The sequence below is a fragment of the Cryptotermes secundus genome, unplaced genomic scaffold (assembly GCF_002891405.2).
Source record: "Cryptotermes secundus unplaced genomic scaffold, Csec_1.0 scaffold120, whole genome shotgun sequence".
NCBI classification, from domain to species: domain Eukaryota; kingdom Metazoa; phylum Arthropoda; class Insecta; order Blattodea; family Kalotermitidae; genus Cryptotermes; species Cryptotermes secundus.
In genome coordinates, this window is record NW_019742442.1 from 862,278 (window position 1) to 882,527 (window position 20,250).

The 20,250-nt window shown below is 37.0% G+C and overlaps 1 protein-coding gene and 1 long non-coding RNA gene across 2 annotated transcripts in view; both read right to left on the reverse strand.

Annotated features, from left to right (window-relative positions):
* LOC117282993 overlaps window positions 1–4,244 on the reverse strand; it is a 4,982-nt gene extending 738 nt beyond the window's left edge. The window contains exons 1-2 of the long non-coding RNA XR_004513974.1: window positions 3,435–4,244; window positions 1,284–1,346 (exon numbers count right to left, since the gene is read on the reverse strand). This is a non-coding gene — a long non-coding RNA (uncharacterized LOC117282993). The remainder of the gene's footprint in view (window positions 1–1,283; window positions 1,347–3,434) is intronic.
* Window positions 4,245–5,293: 1,049 nt separating this feature from the next.
* LOC111873089 (protein takeout) lies at window positions 5,294–20,154 on the reverse strand. Its single transcript, XM_023867498.2, has 6 exons — window positions 20,005–20,154; window positions 17,121–17,213; window positions 16,028–16,178; window positions 10,500–10,633; window positions 9,205–9,357; window positions 5,294–5,707 (listed from the first exon to the last, which is right to left on the reverse strand). Exons 1-6 carry the CDS (start codon window positions 20,063–20,065, stop codon window positions 5,556–5,558), a joined length of 744 nt encoding a protein of 247 aa, XP_023723266.1. The 5' UTR covers window positions 20,066–20,154; the 3' UTR covers window positions 5,294–5,555.
* Window positions 20,155–20,250: the final 96 nt, after the last annotated feature.

Below are 20,250 nucleotides of genomic sequence, written 5' to 3' on the forward strand. Positions count from 1 at the left end.
TAAGGAAGAAACTGTGCTACAGGGCATGATTGATAGACTAATTGAAAGTGGAAGGTGCTATGGCATGGAAATGAATGTGGAGAAAACAAAAGTAATGAAAATTTCGAGACAACCAACCCCAGTCACAATAAAGATAGACCAAAAACAACTGGAGAATGTGAAATGTTTTAAATATTTGGGTAGCTTGTTAACAGATGATGGAAGGAGTACTAGTGAAATTAAATCCAGGATTGCCATGGCAAAAGCTGCATTTAGCAAGAAGAAGAATCTTTTTACCAGCAAACTGGACTTAAATTTGAGGAAGAAACTAGTGAAATGCTACATTTGAAGCATAGCTCTGTATGGGGCTGAAACATGGACACTTAGGGCAGTAGATCAGAAACATCTGGAAAGTTTCAAAATGTGGTGTTGGGGAAGGATGGAGAAGATCAGTTGGACCGATTATGTGAGAAATGAAGAAGTGTTAATTAGAGTCAGTGAGCAGAGGAATATCCTACATGAAATAAGAAAATGGAAGGCTAATTGGATTGGACATGTTTTACACAGAAACTGCCTTCTAAAAGAAGTTATTGAAGGAAAGATAGAGGGGAAGATGATGATGATTATGATGTGTCATTTGTGTGTTGTGTCTTACTGTGGTACCACTGCCACCGGGCAAAAACCCATTTGCAGTTTAAATAAAGAATAATAAAATTCATAACACTTAATAATTTTTTCACAATACACTGAAGTGTACTCTATCTTCTGAAATAACATTTCTTTTCAATGGAAAATGTTCATGAATCTTTCAATTAAAAAAAAACTGGCCATCCTCTTTTTTCACCATGAGCAGAAATAGATACTGTCAACAAGTTCATATATTACAGTGCTATCAACCATTATGATGCTAACTGTTCAGTTAGTTCAAACACTAATGTACAAAGTAAAAGCACTTATATATGAAAATTATCAAATTTCACAACGAAAAATCAGTGTTCAAATCAAGATAGTTTTCTTTCTTGAACCATCTCAGAAATTCAAGACTTGCTTATATCTAATAAAAACTTTTTAGGGATTTATTGTCCTCAGGCTGGCACGAAGGGCCGACCACCACACTGTCATCTGTGAGCTGACTGTCTAGAAAATGTGGGAGCCTCAACATCTCACAACCCTATGGGCCTCCTCCACAGCCTGTTACAGGGATAGCTTTACCTTTACCTTACCTTAGTTAAGTCTTGCACATTGCAACTAAGACATACATACAACTGTTCACAAGTAATGAAGGAACAGATGTACACACTTACCATAAATGTGTGACTAAATGCTGGCACTGAATGAGTCCTGTAGGTCTGAACTGGAGATGGATACTAGAAAAGAAATTATAAATAACAACAAGGTCTCAAATAGTATGGGATTAGACCTATTAAGCCACATATGAATCAGGAAACATTCTTGATGGCCTATAATGCTTTTTCCCATTCTAATATGCTTTATGGTATTATTTCCTGGGGAAATTTTTCATATGCTATTAATATTTTTTGTGTGCAGAAGAGAGCACTTATAATGTCAAGTATTAGTAACATAAACTCTTGTAGACAGTTATTTAAAACATTAAGAATTCTCCCTCTTCAATTTCAGTATATTCATTCTTTACTGTGTTTTGTGGTTGATAACATGGATTCATACCAATTTATATCAGTTATACATAACAGAAATACCAGACAGGGTAACAATCTTAATCTTTATTAACCCTCAGCTCATGCAGATCAATGCTGTATGCTGATGGCACATCAAGACTGAATGTAGGACAAGCTATGAATGAGCTCCAAAACATGACTTCAAATAATATAGGAGTGATAGAGCAATACTTTAAGACAAATAATTTATTTATAAATCCATCTAATACTCACTATATTCTCTTCCAGACAAAACGATGCAGGCAGGAAAGTAATCTAAAAATCCTAACAAAGAACAGGGAAATATCAAATGTAAAAAGCACAAATTTCCTGGGGGTAGTAATAGATAGTACCTTCAGCTGGGAATTACATATTGAAAAAACCTGCAGTAGAATTAGCCGTAACCTGTTCATAATTAACAGGCTATCTAAAATACTGGATTTAAGTGAAAGAANCTCTTATAATTATCATTTATTTGTTTACTTTCCTTCATTATTGTTACTTCCAAGTACTTTCCTGTAATTTGTATTTGACTTTTAATAAGTTTGTCTATAATGTAATTACATTCATTTACGCTGTGCTCTGTCTGTAATTGGCCTTGTGGCTGTTGACTCGGCACATAAATAACAGAGAATTGAATTGAATTATTCAGAGGGGGTGTGTTACCCCATGCACTGTGACCATTTATTAATCTATTGTGTGTCCCCCTTTTTAATTATTCTAACTAGTCACCATGCCCTTCGGGTACTGGTGCTCACTATCAGCACCTTTCTGCCAACAAGGTCGGCCCTCTCCGGTAGTGGTCCCTGATACTTCCCCATCTACCTGAGGAACTGGAAACTACTTGGGTGGGAAACTGCCTAATTTTGCTCAGAGGGCTCCTAGAAACATGAGGATCTTTTACATGCCATAAATCTACGACACGGGACACACGGCTTAAAGTCCATTCCGGAGGACTTGTGCCCTGAATTTTCCCCCCCTTGAAAATTCCACGACCTCTGCCGGGTTTGAACCCGCATACCTTCAGTCATGAGGTGGGAACGTTACCCCTAGACTTCTATGGAAGCCGTTTCAGAGGTGCTATTACTCAACTGAGGACTATTTGAATGATGAATTCTCAAATATTGACTACTGATATAAGCAGAAATATATAGTATATATTGTATATAATGTTGTATATCTTATATAATTTCTTGTATTAGTATTAAGATTGTTGAAATTTAATAATGTATATTACCTGAAAGACTTGACCTATATCATTGTATCATGATCTACAGGATTAATAAAAGAATGAATGAATGAATCTATCACTCTATTAGAAGGGAACTTACTATATGGGTATCAAGGTGTTTAATAATCTTCCTTTATACTTAAAGAAATTATACAATAATTGTAAATGTTTTAAATCGGCTTCAAAGAATTCTTTGTGCTCCCATTAATTTTACTCATTGTTAGAATTTTTTGATTCTGAATGTGATAAAAATTAAGATATCATTTCTTTCTAATAAGTGATTAATAATATATAGCTTTTAATATTAGGTTTTTAGTACTGATTCTGAGGCCATAAATGCAATGATATTGTGTAGTGTCCTTGACTATATGTACGAATGTACTGTTTTTCTTTTCCGTATTGGTTATGATAATTTCCACATCCTTATACTTTGTATGGATCTATGGAAATAAGGGTATATGAGTATACAATGAGAAATGGACAAAATTATGGATGGTAAGTAAATATATTTCCAACGATTGAGGTTAGGTTAACATAATACAATTCACCTCTAAAACCACTTCTTCATTTTTACTTTCCACTTCAAATCTTAATTCACATTCAGTTTCAAGCTTAAATTTTTTAACCTTTTCTTCCACCATTATTATTTGTGTTAGACTGCGACAAAATATTCAAAAGAGCACATTCAACTCCAACCACCGTCGAATACGTAATTCCTCCTGTTACTCTTGTTGCTCTTGCTATCGGTTGCTATGGTTATCCCTCCATGAAACACTTTGTTACTCAGGCACAAAATGGCCGCCGTTTTGAATGTAATTCTGCTGCCATCTCTAAGCACACTTAAACTAACAACAAAACGGCCACCACCTCCGAGAGCACGATCGGTAAAACGGCATGCTATTATACCACCTTCTGCATCCTGCCCCGTCAAACCCTGAACCCTTCTTCACAACAATAGTAGTAAATAATTTTGCAATTCTAACCATTTGTGCTTTGAAAGGGTTCTGAGTGAAGTGATGGGTATGAGCCTCTGGATTACAAAACGTCAGGGCTGCAAAATTAGTTATCTGGAGAAAGCTTTATAGGAGTGCTTGTGAAGTCATAATATTTCATTTACATCAGTCCAACACCTCCTTACCCAAATGCACTGGACACTGAATTATAACATACATAGTAACTACCTGTATGTACTATACTTCTAGTAAATATAAGTCCCTGTATTTGAACCTAACAACTGATCGAAGCCCAAATGGTTACTCTAACGTTGACTGTTGGTTTCCTCCATGACTGTTGGTTTCCTTCCATGACTGTTGGTTTCCTTTTGTTTGTGTTTTGGGTGTTGTATTTCTTTTTCTCTCTCTCTGTAATTGTTGTTATATTTGTTGCACTTGTTTGTATTTCTCTGTAATTGTTGTAGTTGTTAATCGTATTTGGTTTGTATTCATTGTGGTAGGATGTCCTTATTGTCGTGTTTTGTGTATTGTGTTTTGTTTGAACGTGTTGTCACTTAGTGTAATGTGTGTTCCTTATCTGTTGTGTCCTATTGTGTACTACTACCACCGAGCTAAAACCCAATTGCAGTATAATAAATAATATATATAAAAATTGGGGTGTTAAAAAACATTGGTCAAAAAAATCAATGTTGCCAACATGCAATAAATATAAAATTTTTACACAATATTTTTGCTATAATATAACTTATTTAATAAGAATATTTTGCTCCTACACAGTTATACAGAATTTGATTATTGGGAGTTGTATAAATATAACAAGTTAAGGGTACGTTAAGTTACTCCATATATGAGCGGAATGATACAGATTTAGATTTCACCTCCACAATTCCTGGGTTCAGTTCTCAAAATTAACTTGCTGGAGGTATTCATGAAAATATCTTATTATATTACATTGTTTCATTCAGATATCTTTGAAAATAAAACAACTACATGGAATGAAAAAAAATAATACGCTGAAGTGATGGATGTCTGCTGATAGGTAGAAATAGGTCCGTTATTGCGTCAGTTTTATCAACAAATTTTCTCTTCTTACTTCATTTTTAGACACATAATAATTTCCTTTTTTTCTTCTTTTTCTTATTTAGGTCCTGGGAAGACCAAGGCGTAGGTGGATGGACAATATTAAAATGGATCTTAGAATGATAGGATGGGATGATATGGATTGGATTGATCTGGCTCAGAATAGGGACCAGTGGAGGGCTCTTGTGAATATGATAATGAACCTTCGGTTTCCATAAAATGCTGGGAAATTCTTGAGTAGCTGCAGATTTAGCTTCTCCTCAAGAAGGGCTCAGCTCCGTAAGTAAGTAAGTAAGTAAGAAGGTTCTGAATATACTCGTATCTATAACTTAAACACATAATTTCCGAGCTGTATCTTCTAATTGCAGCCGAATTTTTGTATCTGCGCCTTTAGAATATTTTAGTCCTAATATTGTTTTTTTTTATTATACAGTTCACTTCTTGATGAAAACTGGTACATATTCAGAAAATAACACGTCGTGCGCATCTTATATCGAAATGTCAAGAACGTATGAAAAATACGTAATGTCGAAATGAATATATGTTTATACATTAATAACAAATCCATATCAGCATTATGTGTCTCTTGTACATAATTTCTTGTAAGATACGTTATGCTGCGCCTATACATTTTATTTAGTCCAAAAATATGTCATTTTCTGCGACTTTACCGAAAACGGTTTTCGATAACTGCAAGAATGCTTCTGCGTAAGTTTCTTCAAATGATGGTTTCAGCTCTGCCCAGAATTGTTTCCAGTTTTCATTCAGGACTAGGTTTGTGCTATCACCTGTAAATATAGACAACTCACAATTATCTGCTCCCTGAGGACGTTTGAAAGAACACACTCTCATCAACTTCAGGAACGAAGAATAAGCCAAGAAAGCGTCAAGAATAATGCAAAATACTCGGTTTGCTATTTGCTTGCTTATCTTTATTTTTGTCCCTGAAGATGAGTGAAGTAAATTCTTCCGAAACGTCGGAAAATTTCTGAAATACTACATGGTGTAACATCCCAGGAGACAGGTTCTTCATAGTCACCGCATCTAGAACCATAAACATCACATATTGTGTGTTCTGTAATTAAAATTCTGAAGTTAATAATAACAAAATTAACTACATTTTATTATTAGTCAGTACTTAAAATACACTGTAGCTTAAGTAATACTTTGGAAGTAACTGAAGACTATTTTTCAGTTGTAATAGAATTCAAGCCAAATTAATGTAAATGGCTGCAACATTGCGAGACTGTACAGTTACATGCAAAAGTATTGAATGCCTGAAAGACAAAGCTAATATCACTATAACAACTATAAATACAATAAGAAAATCAATCTTTCTTAAATGTGAAGAGACAAGCATACTCTTCAAGACGGCGGAACAGACCACGCATGGCCTAATCCATCAAGACGATGATGAAATATGCTATAAAGTTGTGAACTTAATTGATTTTATGAACATGATTATGAAATACAGGTATTGAGGTCCACAGAGTAGTGGTTATGATGAGCGGTTGAATAACTGTGGACTACGAAAGGAATATCATGAATCATGCAATCAGTCAGCATGTTTCGACTACAGCATTTCGGATCATAAAGAATGTCAGTAAAGGAATCAAGGAAAACCGTATCTTCAATGTTGACCAAATTCATGAATCTAAAATAAACATTTTTAAAAACCGGATGTCCTCAATTATAAGTTCTTTTAAATATCTAACGAATAATTTAAAGAACAGGTAGATTTTAGTTACATGAACTCACCTAAGTAATCATGTATTTTCAGAACACAGAATATTCTTCTGCATTTTATGGAGGAGGAAATGTTGTGTATTCCGGCTCCACTTATCGGCCCAAACTTTCATTTGACGTCCAATATCACTATCAACATTTTGTGATTTTATGCCGTCAGTACGTCAGAAGACTAGGGTAAAGTCGGGAGGGAAGAGACAATGATAAAGATGCCGCACAAAGAGATTAAGCTTGAACATCACGAGGAAATGTCCCCACTGCCAGACGGAAAACAAAATTGAAGGAGTAAGCTGCATTTCCCAGAATTCTTTCAGAATTTTACTAGTCTGAATGTCTGAAGATTTCGCTGCCATGAGTTATATTCCTTAGCGTCTCAGAAGATCAATGAATTGGATATACTTTCGGATAGATGTCACAAATATAAGTACGAAAAATTAAAAGACCCTCCTAGACACAAAATCGCCTAAGTAGCGACACGGAAGGTGTAAATCTACAGACAATGAAAAGGAAGAAAGCTAGAAGAAAATGTAATATTCCAAGGGAAAAAATATTCATAAGAACGTAGTATCAAAACACTTTCATAAACGTGAACTAGAACCGTCCTCGTGTCTGGGACATGAAATTGAGACTAAATTAGCACTACATATTAAATACTAAAAGATACAGGTTTTACTCCAAGCATGAAAACTTTTAGAACTTGGCATTTGACGTAACAACCAGTTTCGTCATTGCTGAAAAGCAATGAGTTGGACGTTATTTGTGCGAATCTTTCATGAGATGCAGTCTTCGTTTTTCCCTCAGGAAAGCAGAAGACATCTCTCCTACTACAATCCAGAGAAGGAAAAGATAAATTGTGAAAAGCATACATATTTTGCACTGATATGTTGGGTTTTTGGACTTTATCCATTGTCCTGGTTTTTAAGATAACAAATAAAAACACGACGTTTCGGAAACTGGATCTGTTTCCGTCCTCAGGTGAAGGAAAACACCTATTCAGTTGGGTCCCTTAGAAAGAGCTAGCCTCAATCACTGGACGGTGATTGAGTGATTGAGGCTAGCTCTTTCTAAGGGACCCAACTGAATAGGTGTTTTCCTTCACCTGAGGACGGAAACAGATCCAGTTTCCGAAACGTCGTGTTTTTATTTTTTATCTTAAAAACCAGGACGATGGATAAAGTCCAAAAACCCAACATATCAGTGTGTTATACACCATCGTCAGAATCCTATAGTAACTACTCATACATATTTTGGTCTAGCAATCACAGTTCGAAACGAACATGATCTACTGAAGTCACCTAATTTCGTTGCATCCACAATGTTCATGAAAGAGTCTTGCAACATAAAAATAAGCCAGATAAAGTCGAAGAAATGAAAGACAGTAAAAATATTTACGCTCTCACTTGGGGCGAAAGAAAGGAGAAATAATTTCTATAGCACCTTTCAGCAATGCGGGAGATATCCTTTACCTCTTTGTTGCATTTGCAAGCGCGTGAATAAGAAAGCTGAATATTCCGACGGAATGTCTCCCGGGTCTGCTCTGGTAGTGAACAAATATCAGCCTATGTCAGTTCTGTCCTGTATGTATGGACAAGCTTAAATCCATTTCATATGACGTTGAACTGCTGAGAGGAGCCTACTTATCCTGGATGTCCATTTCGCACGAACTGTTATCAAATGCTAGAATATATAGTGGAGAGTAATATAGACTTTCTATGACAAGTCGTGCTAAACACTGCCTTCATCTTCTAGAATTGTGTTCCTCATACCCTTAAAAACATATTTCTGCCAGTTTTGCAAAGTTGAATACTCAGAAATAAGCAGATTACTTGTTCTCAGTTTGTTAAGCTCTTTCATGGGAATTGCTCAACTGCAGTAACTGTATTTCGTGTAACTAAAATTTGTCCTTTGGATAAGTTAGCAATTTCTATTCATACCTTTGCGCGCTCAGAAAGTTCTTCACACACCTACTGGATAAGTATTGCAAACAAAGTTCTACAATGTAAGTTTTGAGGTTTTCACGGCGATGACTATGAAGAAAGTCGTCTTCTGGGTTTTGGCGCCGTGTATTCTTCGTTTTGGCCGACGTTTCGGAGGAACGTATCGCCTCCATCTTCAGAGCAGGTGAATGGCTTGTGAATGCTGAGAGCTACGAAGAATACACGGCGCCAAAACCCAGAAGACGACTTTCTTCAAAGTTCTACAAGTCCTCATCCATATAGATCTACATTGCAGACGGTTCTGCGCAATATCGAGTGGATAGAAATCGTCAAATACACGACTGCGTCACTTTTAACAAAGTATTCCTTCAAGTATCGCCCTTAAAAATTATAGGGACAGCGGCTGCTTCTTCTAGGCAACACGAGCAGTAGCACTCCTTACCTAGGTGCATTTCGTTGAAGACTAGAAAAGAACAGCTTATTCTCGAAAGCAGAAACAAGAATCGGCAAACAATCACAAAAAGGCTGTCGCCAAAAGCAACAGTGTTACATCCTAGAATATAGTATTCTTCGGCATTGTGGTTGCATGCGTTTATACTTACTCAACAATTTATCCCCATTGAAGAGATTATCAAAATTTATTTTTAAGTCTTGCAAGCTGTTTATATTTATTCCAAAGTATACCACATTCCAGTAAGATTTGCCATTGCGTGTCATTGGTTCGGCTCTCAATCGCAATGTCGTATTCAATCCAGCTGTACAAAACAAGAAAATATTACATTAAATGAATGACAAGAAGTCGGTATATAAGCTACTCAATGACACGATGAAATGCAGCTCCTTTCTAAAAGGGCGTTCCGGATGTAAGTGTGCATGTACATAACTAACACCGCTGTGTTCATCGTCCGCGAGTTCAGTAGTCTTGAGAGAACAGTATTATATTTAAGCACCCTGTTGCACTCTATACGATAAATGATATGAACTCCGTCCCAAGTGCAAACAATATATTATATGTCCTTGATCTTGCTCTCCTTTACACTACATGTTTCGGCCTCAAACAGCCATCATCAGGTGTATACACTCACGTTGCTGTTACACTGCACCCAGTTTAAAATTTAACATTTAAAAAACACATTGTTCCTTTCGTTGTTATTATCAACATCTCCTTCGTTGATATCTGTCTGGTTTATAGATTATTGTTTGTTTTAAAATTTAGAGAAACATTTTAAAGGATTTTAAAATTAGAACTAAAGATTTTATAAGTGCTAACGTGTGTAACAAAAATAATCTATAAACCGCCCTTAAAAACTTGACGACCTCCGCCGGGTATTTGAACCCGCGTACTACGAGTCATGAGGTGGGAACGTTACCTCTAGACTACGGAGGCCGCTCGAATGACGATTACAAATGTATGTCGGAGAAAACTGCCTTTGCCTAGGTTGACGTCATTTCCCTGCATTTGCTTGGATGGGCGGAAGAATTTGACAACGGATCGCGATCAGAATAGCAGACGTGTGCACTGGAATTTTAATCCATGACCTCCGGAACACAAAGCAGGAAATCTGGTCATTTGACCGTAACATTGGGTCACAGACGAAAAGAATAACATAAGTAATTCATTTCTATGATAAGTAACCATCTTATAAGCTTAGATTCGAGACATTCTTTGTCTCTGTTATTTAGCGAACAGTTTATCCCTTAATCGGGTTTCGGCGGTACGCGGTAAGGACTACCCAGATGTGGGGAAAGCCCGCCGAATTTACGGCTCACAGACCGCAAATAAGCAGGGTCTTCTAGTATATCACTGGCGGTGGAAAATGTTAAATACTCTTATAATGCTGTAGGTACAGATGTTTATTTGTTCCTAAGTCAGCGCCAACGAAACTGATATACTTACTGAATTCCATTATGCACTTCCCGTTTCCTTTAATAGGAAGCACCAAAAATTTTCCATTCATCACATAGTCGGCCTCCAGTTTCGAAAACTTTAAGAAGACGTCTGCTTCTATGATGTGCTTGTCAAAGTCAATTCTGGAAAAATACACAACACACATGTGGTTGTTAAAGAGTAGTGTTTTATTACCTTTACTGCTCCATCCCATCTTTCAGTGTATTAAACAAATTAAGTAGACGACTTTAGCACCCAAATAAAAAAAAATAGTGACATTTTCTTTTTATACAGCTGAAATGGTTATGTAACCAAGACTACCAGGAGTCTTGCCTACAAGATGGGGGAACACTGCCTGAAATTTAGGTTGGTGTTAACAGTGGAAATTCTTCAAGATATGTACGTACATGTTCTATCATAACTAAAACTGTATTTATTTTGTATTTACATTTTCAAGAAATTAATTTCAAGCACAATGCATTAGAAGTGAAAACATTTCAATACATGCTTAAACTCTGCCATCACTAATATAACCCTCAATTTATATTTAATTTATGTTATTGAAGAAATAATTTCCAATTATAATGCGTTAACAACCGGAAATAAGATATCCTTATAATCTGTCACTACTGACTGAGACTAGATTTAATTTCATAAGTTCATTTGAATTAATGAATTAATCTCTTTCTGAAAAACTCTAATGCTTGAGCAAGTGCTCCAGTGGCTTACTTTTAGATTTTTGCCACCAAAGATTATTTGACATCGAATAATTGGGATATGGAAGGTGACTGTGAACAGTTTGTGAGTAAAGGTTTGAAAGGAGCCTGCCATGGTCTATTTGAAGAAAATATTCCTGTATTCGCCTGAAGAATGTGAACGCCACAGCAAGCCCGAGTATTGAGGGGCAGTAACGCGGCAGATTTTTGGACTGGGTATTACAAGTCTGAATTCCGATAGATCAGCCTTCTCGGTGAATGGCTGAAAGAGTAAACTGATCAGTGAGTTGGCGAATGAACAGATTGATTATTGATTCAGTTCCCACAAAATGTTGGAAAATCCTCGACTGTTTTTTTTTTCAACGATTCATTTTCCTTATCTGTATTACAGATTATGTTTCCACGTCGTTTTCATCTACTGCATCGACAGCTTATGTGGTTCAATTTCTTTCTGGGGCTTCCAATTACAGCACCCCTTCAAAAACCCCAACCCTGATTTTGGCAATATCTGTCGAAACATTAAAAAACTTTCAGTAGTTCACGTGGCTTATGTGAGAGAAAAATTTATACAGTAAACAATATTAGGACACAGCCCTATGGAATGGAAAGGCAATACTGGGGTTCCATAGTATATCACTATTTAAATATTAGGCTCAAAGAAAATATAGCTTCAATTGTACCTATAAACTGGAGAAGTCAATTCTGAGTAATGTATTCATATGGCAGACGACATAAATGAGTAGATTTATATTTTTATTGTAATGAAACATGCTTTACAAAACAAAAAGAAAAGACGATATTCTGAGAAGAACTAATCCTTCGCTTTCCTTTGATATGACACGTACCGCACAGAAAAAAAAACGCGTCAAAAAATCTTCTATTTTTGCATGTGTACTGATTGTCACCAGAAAGTGTATACCAGCCCGTTGTCTAACAACGACACATACAGATATACAGACACACAGAGAATGTAGGCTAGCATGAGAGGAACTGTTGGAGGATGCGTTTTCTCTGCGGTCCGACTCGAATTTTTATGAAGAACATGACTCCATGCTCAGGAGTAAGGGGGAATACACAGCCACAGAGACAGAAGGGTGATCTTGTAAGCTTTAATTTATTTTTCTAAATAAGGAAATAAGGCTAAAAATATAATTTTCCTGATATCGGAAGATAGCTCTGCACTTTACACACAAAGTTTGGTATTATAGTGAATAGCTCAGCTCAGCAACACGTTTAATATAAAGTTCTCCAAGCATTTATTTCATTTTTATGTAACTGACAAAATTTATAATATGCGCATCATCTTCAAATCTTATCCCTGGTGCCGTCTTGGCCTTTCTCCAACACTCTACTTTGCAGCTTTGCAGTTCGAGTCTAAAATAATTTGTCAATATTCGAGAGGAAAAAATGGCATAAATATTCAATTGGTGTAAAATGAATGAGGTCTAAATTTGATCTAACGCTCATGACGATAATATAATAGTATTAGTACCATTATTATCTTCTGACAATATCCACTGTTCGCTTTCTTAAATTATAGCAAGGTTTCGGAGAATTGACTCCACCTACATCCTCCGATAAAACCTACTCAGTTGGGCTACATCGATAGAGCTAGTCTCTATCTCCGGATATTCGAACCAAAACAAGGCTGGATATGAGAACCAAACATAACACGAAAAATCTGCGGGAGTTGAGACAAAAATTTAAAACTTCTCATATAAAAGAAGTGAAGCAGGTTTGAAAGTCTCAGACCTTATCCAGAAAGTAAAAGGCCCTTTGCCCTCTATGTAATTATTTCAAAGGCTAAAAGTTGGGGTGCGTTGTTCATTTCTACGTACAACAGTACGTAGAGATGAACAACCCACCCAAACCCACGCACTAATTCATGACCTTTGAGTTCTGTTCCTGTTTTCAATTGATTCACCCTTCTTGTTCGTAGGGAGCCTGTCTGTAGCCCACCCGCAGTTTCGCACATTTCCATTCGCTATTGCAGCAGTGTCTTCAGTGAGAACCGGATAACTGAACGAGCCCTGAATATATCATCCATCCAATATAAGCTGACATAGAGTAAGATCCAAACCTGACCTAAGCCAACCTTAGCCAACATAAAAGTTAATGTTGTCCCCTAGGCTTAGATTCACGTTCCGGTCGCTTTATTCCTTAGAATTATGCCCCTGGTACCCATCGGAAAAGGGGTAGCCTAGGCCCTTAAGCCATCTGAACGTTATGGATTAGAGGTAAATTTCTTGCAACTGCCAGGAATGTAACGTAATGTAATCTAACATAATAATAATAATAATAATAATAATAATAACAATAATAATAATAATTTTGCAATAATATTAGGTCTACTATATTCATTTCATTAAATCCTTAGATAAAATAATACTAAGGTCTACCATTTTAGAAATATACTATAAAAGGTAAAAAAGGTAAAGTTATCCCTATAACAGGCCGCGAAGACCTATAGGGTTGAGAGATGTCGAGGCTCCCATATGTTCTAAAAAATCGACTCACAGATGGCGGTAAGATTACCAGTTTTACGGGCAGGTCGCCCTTTACCCCCAGGAACATTCCTGGTACTCATTTATGTTAGAAGCCCAGTCGAACCCAGGACCATATTGCGGCTGGAAGTATTCGGCAAATTCAAAAAATCCAATAACCTCATCGGGAATCGAACCCGCGACCTTCCGGCTTCTAGCATAGTGCCTCAACTAACTACGCTACCCCATGCCCCAATAAGTATTATATTTGCAGTTGTGCATCTCATTTGTCTTAATGGATAATAACAGTTCTTAAATGTGGGAGCGACAGTGAGAAATCAAAATTACGAAGAAATTAAAAGCTGTGTAAGATTTGAGGCTTTCACGGCGGTTACTATGAAGAAAGCAGTCTTCTGGGATTTGGCACCGTGTATATGTGGTGTTAATCGACGTTTCGGAGGAACGTATCGCCTCCATCTTCAGGGTAGAAGGAAAAATACAAGAAATCCGCAAGCGAAGAGACCGTGAGAACCGGTAAAAGCAGTCTGCTTCCCTCCGGTTGTCTCAACATAAAATTGATCTTACTCGTTGTTTTGTATGGATGTGATATTAATCTCTCACATTAAGGGAAGAATGTAAATTATTTGTGTTTGGAAACAGGATGCTGAAGAGAATACCCAGACCTACAAGGAGGAAGAAACAACAGACTGAAGAAGACTTCCTAATGAGGAGATTCATAATTCGTACTCTCCTCCAAAGAGTCTTTATGATGATTAAATTAAGGAGACTAAGATTGCCGGGTCCTGGAGAACGCATGAAAATATGAGAAATGCAATCACAACCTTGGAATGAAAAACTGAAGGATAGAGGCCTCTTGTGAAAACAGGGCTGAACTTCCGGATTCCATATAATAACTAGCTCAAGGACCATCTGTTTATCAAACAGGCTCTGCTAATTAGATTTAGTCTAGAGGCACGTTAATCGCATGTCTGTTTCGTTAGTGTTTGTTTACTTTCTATTAGCACATTCTTAATTTGTGCTGCCAATTAATAAAATACCTTGGGTCCACGTAGAATACCGTAAACGAAGTACAAAGGATACAAGCAGAACACGCAAACTTCACACTTCGTCTGTAACAGTGAGGAATTCTGCACAATGCTTCGGAATTGCATATAACACACGAATTGTATGCTTCGCCTATAACGTGTGTAGTGCTTTGTAAATCGAGTCGACATACGTTACATGGCAGGAAGCTTGACAATATTTTCGATGTTACTGTACCAATGACTCTTCGAAAAACATTTAAGTTTATGGAAACCTACTATAAGTCGGAGTGAGCGGTTTATGGGAATCTACGAGTACATTCAGAAAATATTGTTATGAGGTTAATGTCTAGCGAAAGAAGCCATATATTACATAAATTCGAACGAAACGAAGGAAACGAAATTCGTGTACTGCACTCTATGTAGAATTTAACTATCAGAAGTTCCTATAGACTCCGAAAGAATGTGGTTTCTGAATATACCAAAACAAACCAAGAGAAATGGAGTCGGGTTAGCGCAGTCGGTATAGCGACTAGCTACGGGATGGACGACCGAGGTGTCGGAGTTCGAGTCCCGGTAGGGTCAAGAATTTTCTCTTCTCCAAGCCTTCAAGATCAGTTCTGGGGCCTATCCAAAGGGTACCGGGGACTTTTTATCCGGGAGTAAAACGGTAGGGGCGTGAAGCTGACCAATCACCTCCAACTACTGCCGAGATCAAGGAAATATTGATTATACATCCACTCTCTCATAAGCCTTCATGGCGTAGTGCTTAATTAGCTAAGCACAGCGACAACTATACCTTACTTTTTTAGCAAGAGAAATACTCATACTATCGTGTTATACTATAAAGTAAGTAATTAAAGCTATCCCTGTAACAGGCCATGAAGGCCCATAGGGTTGTGAGATGTTGAGGGTCCCACATTATCTAGACAATCGGCTCAAAGATGGCGGTAAGGTTGTCAGCCTTACGCGCAGGCCGCGCTTTACTCCCCAGGAAAATTATTTATTTAATTCCTGGTACTCATTTCTGTTAGAGGCTTAGTGAACCCCAGGGTCATAGTGCCTTACCATATATAAAACCGTGAGGCCATCTGGATGCTACTACTTGCGGACAGACGGAGGAACATGATGCATATGAGAGTTGGTTTCGATGTTTAAGTATACTTAAAATAACAATCCTCTTAGTTTTATTACTTGATGATTGTAGGGAGGACTGGAAAGAGAGTCGCATTCGCTGAACCCAAATCTCAGTCACATAAATTCTAGGAATGGTCGTTAGAGAACACGCTACTCACCTGGCGGCTTCGATATCGCTCTCACTGAACCCTGAGTTCTTCACATTATTCAGCTCAAGATTAATATTCACTGGTCTTCCAGCTCCATCCTGAATCGTGACCTTAGTCATAAATAGAGGGTCCACAGGAATCAACTGAATTTCTGGAAGTCCTGTTAAACAATTAAGCAGTTGAGTGACCATCTTAGAATGACAACTGACGTGGGATATAATTCAAGTTAGCTACGCACCGTAGTTATGTTTATATCATCTGACGAATAACAATTTGTAACTATCAGTTTTATTCACAACTGGTTACAGTTCATGGCAGTCCGTTAACTACAGTGTAAAATCTTATGCATTCAATTTACTTCTTTATTGTCTTCATGATTTCTCTTGGAAGGACATATAAACGCAAGCTTAATCTGTATCTATAGCTACCTTGTCGCTACAATATGACACATGAAGTATTTATAAAGCTGTCTATTCTATACTTACAAGATATTATCAGGATTTGCTACGGCGTAAAAATATGTCGCATTCTTTCTTCTTTACAACCATTAATTTTGCGATAATTAAGAATAAACACGTCAATTTGGATCATATTTTTACGCTTGGATTTCTTTTCAGTGTTACTCTAGCTTTTAAAAAACCAATAAGGACTAGAGTTGCTAGATTTATTTAATGAATACAGCTTTCCGCCATGACTTCATAACTTCTACTCTTCTCCAAGTACACTTAGAATGATCAAGTCAAGGAGGATGAGGCTGGCAGGTCATGTAGCACGAATGGGGGAGATGAGGAATACGTATAGGATATTGGTGGGAAAGTCAGAAGAAAAGAGACCACAGAGAAGACCAAGACGTAGGTGGGTGGATAATATTATGTGGATCTTAGAGAGATAGGATGGGATGGGATGGGATGGATAGATCTGGCTCAGGATAGGGACCAGTGGAGGGCTCTTGTGAACACGGTAATGAACCTTCGGGTTCCATAAAATGCCGGGAAATTCTTGAATAGCTACAGAATTGGAGGCTCCTCCAGAAGGGCTCATCACCATGAGTAAGTAAGTAAGTTTTCCGCCATGCGAAACCACGGCGATTATCAGTACTTACCAGATTTCATTTCTCTAATGGCATTTTTAATGGAAGCTCTTAGACACTCATTCATATTCGGGTCTTTTTTCCTGCAAAGTTTAATTGTAGAAGCTAAAAAGAGAAACAAATGAGCATGCGGTAATTAATATTAAAATGGATCTCAGAGAAATAGGATGGAGGGTTATGGACTGAATAAATCTGGCTCATGATACGTACAAGTGGATGGCTCATGTGAATAGAGTAATGAACCTTCGGGTTCCATAAAATTTTGGTAAACTCCTGAGTTGCTGAGCAAATGGTGGTTTCTGAAGAAGAACTGAGCTCCACGCAGCTAGTTAGTGTTTCTGACTAGAACTCTGTTACAAACAGTGACTAAAGTGGAAGGACAGGTATTAAAACCATTACTAATGTTCCCTACACATAATGACTCAAAATAAATGCCATATAGTCAATAAAGTGTTCAGTTTCAAGTTATCGAAAACACGAAGAGTTCTATCTTTTTGGGTGTAACGTAGTGTAGTACATACAACTTATTTATTTGACCGTCAGAACACAACAATAAAAGGACTTCAAGGAAAATGCCCAGATATAGTTCTGCTACATGTTTCGGCCACTAGTGGCCATCATCAGGCAAACACACTTCAACAAACGTACACCACTGAACTGCAGTACGCAAAATTTGGTACAATATCATAAATCATTTAAGATAATTCAATTCAATTCTTTATTATTAATGTTTCGAGTCAACAGCCGCAAGGCCAATTACAGACACAGCACATTGCAGATGAACGAATTGCATTATAGACAACTTATTAAAAGTCAAATACAAATTACAGGTAAGTACTTGGAAGAAATAATAATGAATAAAAGTAAAAGTAAACAAACAAATAACTTATAATTATAACAGTAATAATAATTTCATTATCATTAAACTAAGTGTTATTACGAATTGAGGAATGAAACATAAATATTTAATTAAGAAATGAATAGTATAGATTTTCAGAGGATAATAATAATATACGTAATTCATTTTGTTTTACTGGACATGCAAATAATAAAAATACTAACAGTTATACTATATTTAAAATTTGTTTGGGTAGAACATTCCTGGCTCCGAATACGTCAGCATCCCTGCAGACAGCATTACCAGCTGCTAATAAGAATAAGTAGGTTATTTAAAACTAATAAAAGTCATATATAAAAAAACAAAATTAAAATTTGATTGATGTTTTTTAACATCGAATCAGTTGTTGGTTCCACTTTACATACGTATCCGTCGACAAAGAGTAAATTTCAATGTTTCATTATAAAATTTATAGGAGGCCCAATAATTAATGGAATACTTGGAGTCTCATCATACGGAGAATTGAACGTAATGTATGGAAGATAGTACGTTCAAAGTCAACAGACGTTTCGAAGGAACATGTCCCCTTCATGTTCAAGGTTTAGCAGAGAAGCAAGAAACCAGCATGAATCAGATAACAAGCAGAGCTCTGTTCTCTTAACCTCATTTTCGGAGGAAGCAGAATTCTGCTTGCTACCTCTTTCATGTTGATTTCATGCTTGGCGTCCTCTTCAGCCCTAAAGATGGAGGCGACTTATTCCTTCGATATATCGGCTGACTTTCAAGGAACTAAATTATATTGTATCTTCAAGACATAGAACTCTTCATAATCAGCGCTGTAAAAATTTCAATTCTACATAACCAAAATATAGTTATGACCGTATAAATTGTGATTTTTAAATAATATGTCGTAACATAAGGTTCTAGTCCTTTTGAGCCGGGGTTTGTAATTGAATTCTAGATAACAGAAGAATATTCAAGTTTCGTTCTAACTGGGCTAATGTGAAGCCGCATCAATAAAACAACAGGAATAAAAACTGCCTAATGAAATCGAGAAAGTAGTATTTCGTATTAGGCCCAGAAACTCGGTATCAGAGAACACTAAATATTCAACATGTTGATGGAAGTACAGTTTAGAGTCAATAAAAATACCAAGGACTTTATAAAACTTGTATGCAAAATACCAGAGTTATAAGGGACATGGTTATTAGCCAGCATGATAGGCTTTCTGGAGAAGGAAATAACTTTTGTGATAACAGCATTAGGCTTCATGTGGTCAGCAGCAAACAAGTTGTACAGAGAGAGAGAAATACATACACATAATACATCGTGGAGCATTGTAGATGTATGTAAAGTACAAATATAGGGCCGCGCCATAGCTGAAGCGGTTAGTCGCTGGCTTCCCATCGCGGCGGCCCTAGTTCGATCCCAGGTCTGGTCAAGCGGGATTTGTGGTGGACGAAGTAGAGCTGGGGCGGGTTTTCTCCGAGTACTTCGGTTTCCCCTGCCAATCTTCATTCCACCAATTTCTCCATCATCTTAATCACTCGGGGAAGGCTACAATAGGCCAATCAGTGGCCGCCGTGCCGAGTGGACCCAGTTGGATTCCACCCCCCACTAAGCGAATTAAAAAGAAGTATAAATATATGGCAAATACTTATTAAACAGATGGATCAAGTATCTGTTAAAGAACTGATTGCCAAGGGTGTTTACGTTAAAGATTCCATTTGTTGCTAAGTCGCAGGGAGCAGACATCATCAAAGTCTACTTTGTTTCGGACTGGAATTCTGATACCAACTCTTCTAAAATTGAAAGGCAAGTAAAAGAAGCATTGTAGAAATTCCACAAATAATGCCTCAAAGCATTTCGTATGAAATGTAGAATTTTATTATCCAAAATATAATTATAATTGCATGAATTATAATTTTTAAATAATCTGTTTTAATAAAATGTAAAATATTCTACTTATGTTCCAGTCTTTATATACTGTATTTTTAACACAAATTATATAGATCTATTTTCTTTTATGCAAAGGACGGTGAATGTGTTCATACTCACGCAGCTTGGCAGCCTCGGAAGTTAGAACGGCTACTAAAGCAAATAAGAGAGCAGACTTCATCCTTCTGCTCCGAAGCAATATGAGTCTCAAGAGATGGAATATACGACACAGTAGCCCAGAAGCTCTCTAATGCGATCAGTGAAGCCTGTAAGAGTGAGGAACCTATTTATATATTAGCCGCAAGGAAAATTCGGTTTAAGTGGGGAACATATAGAGGTAGAAACACGGGAAAGTTATTACGTCAG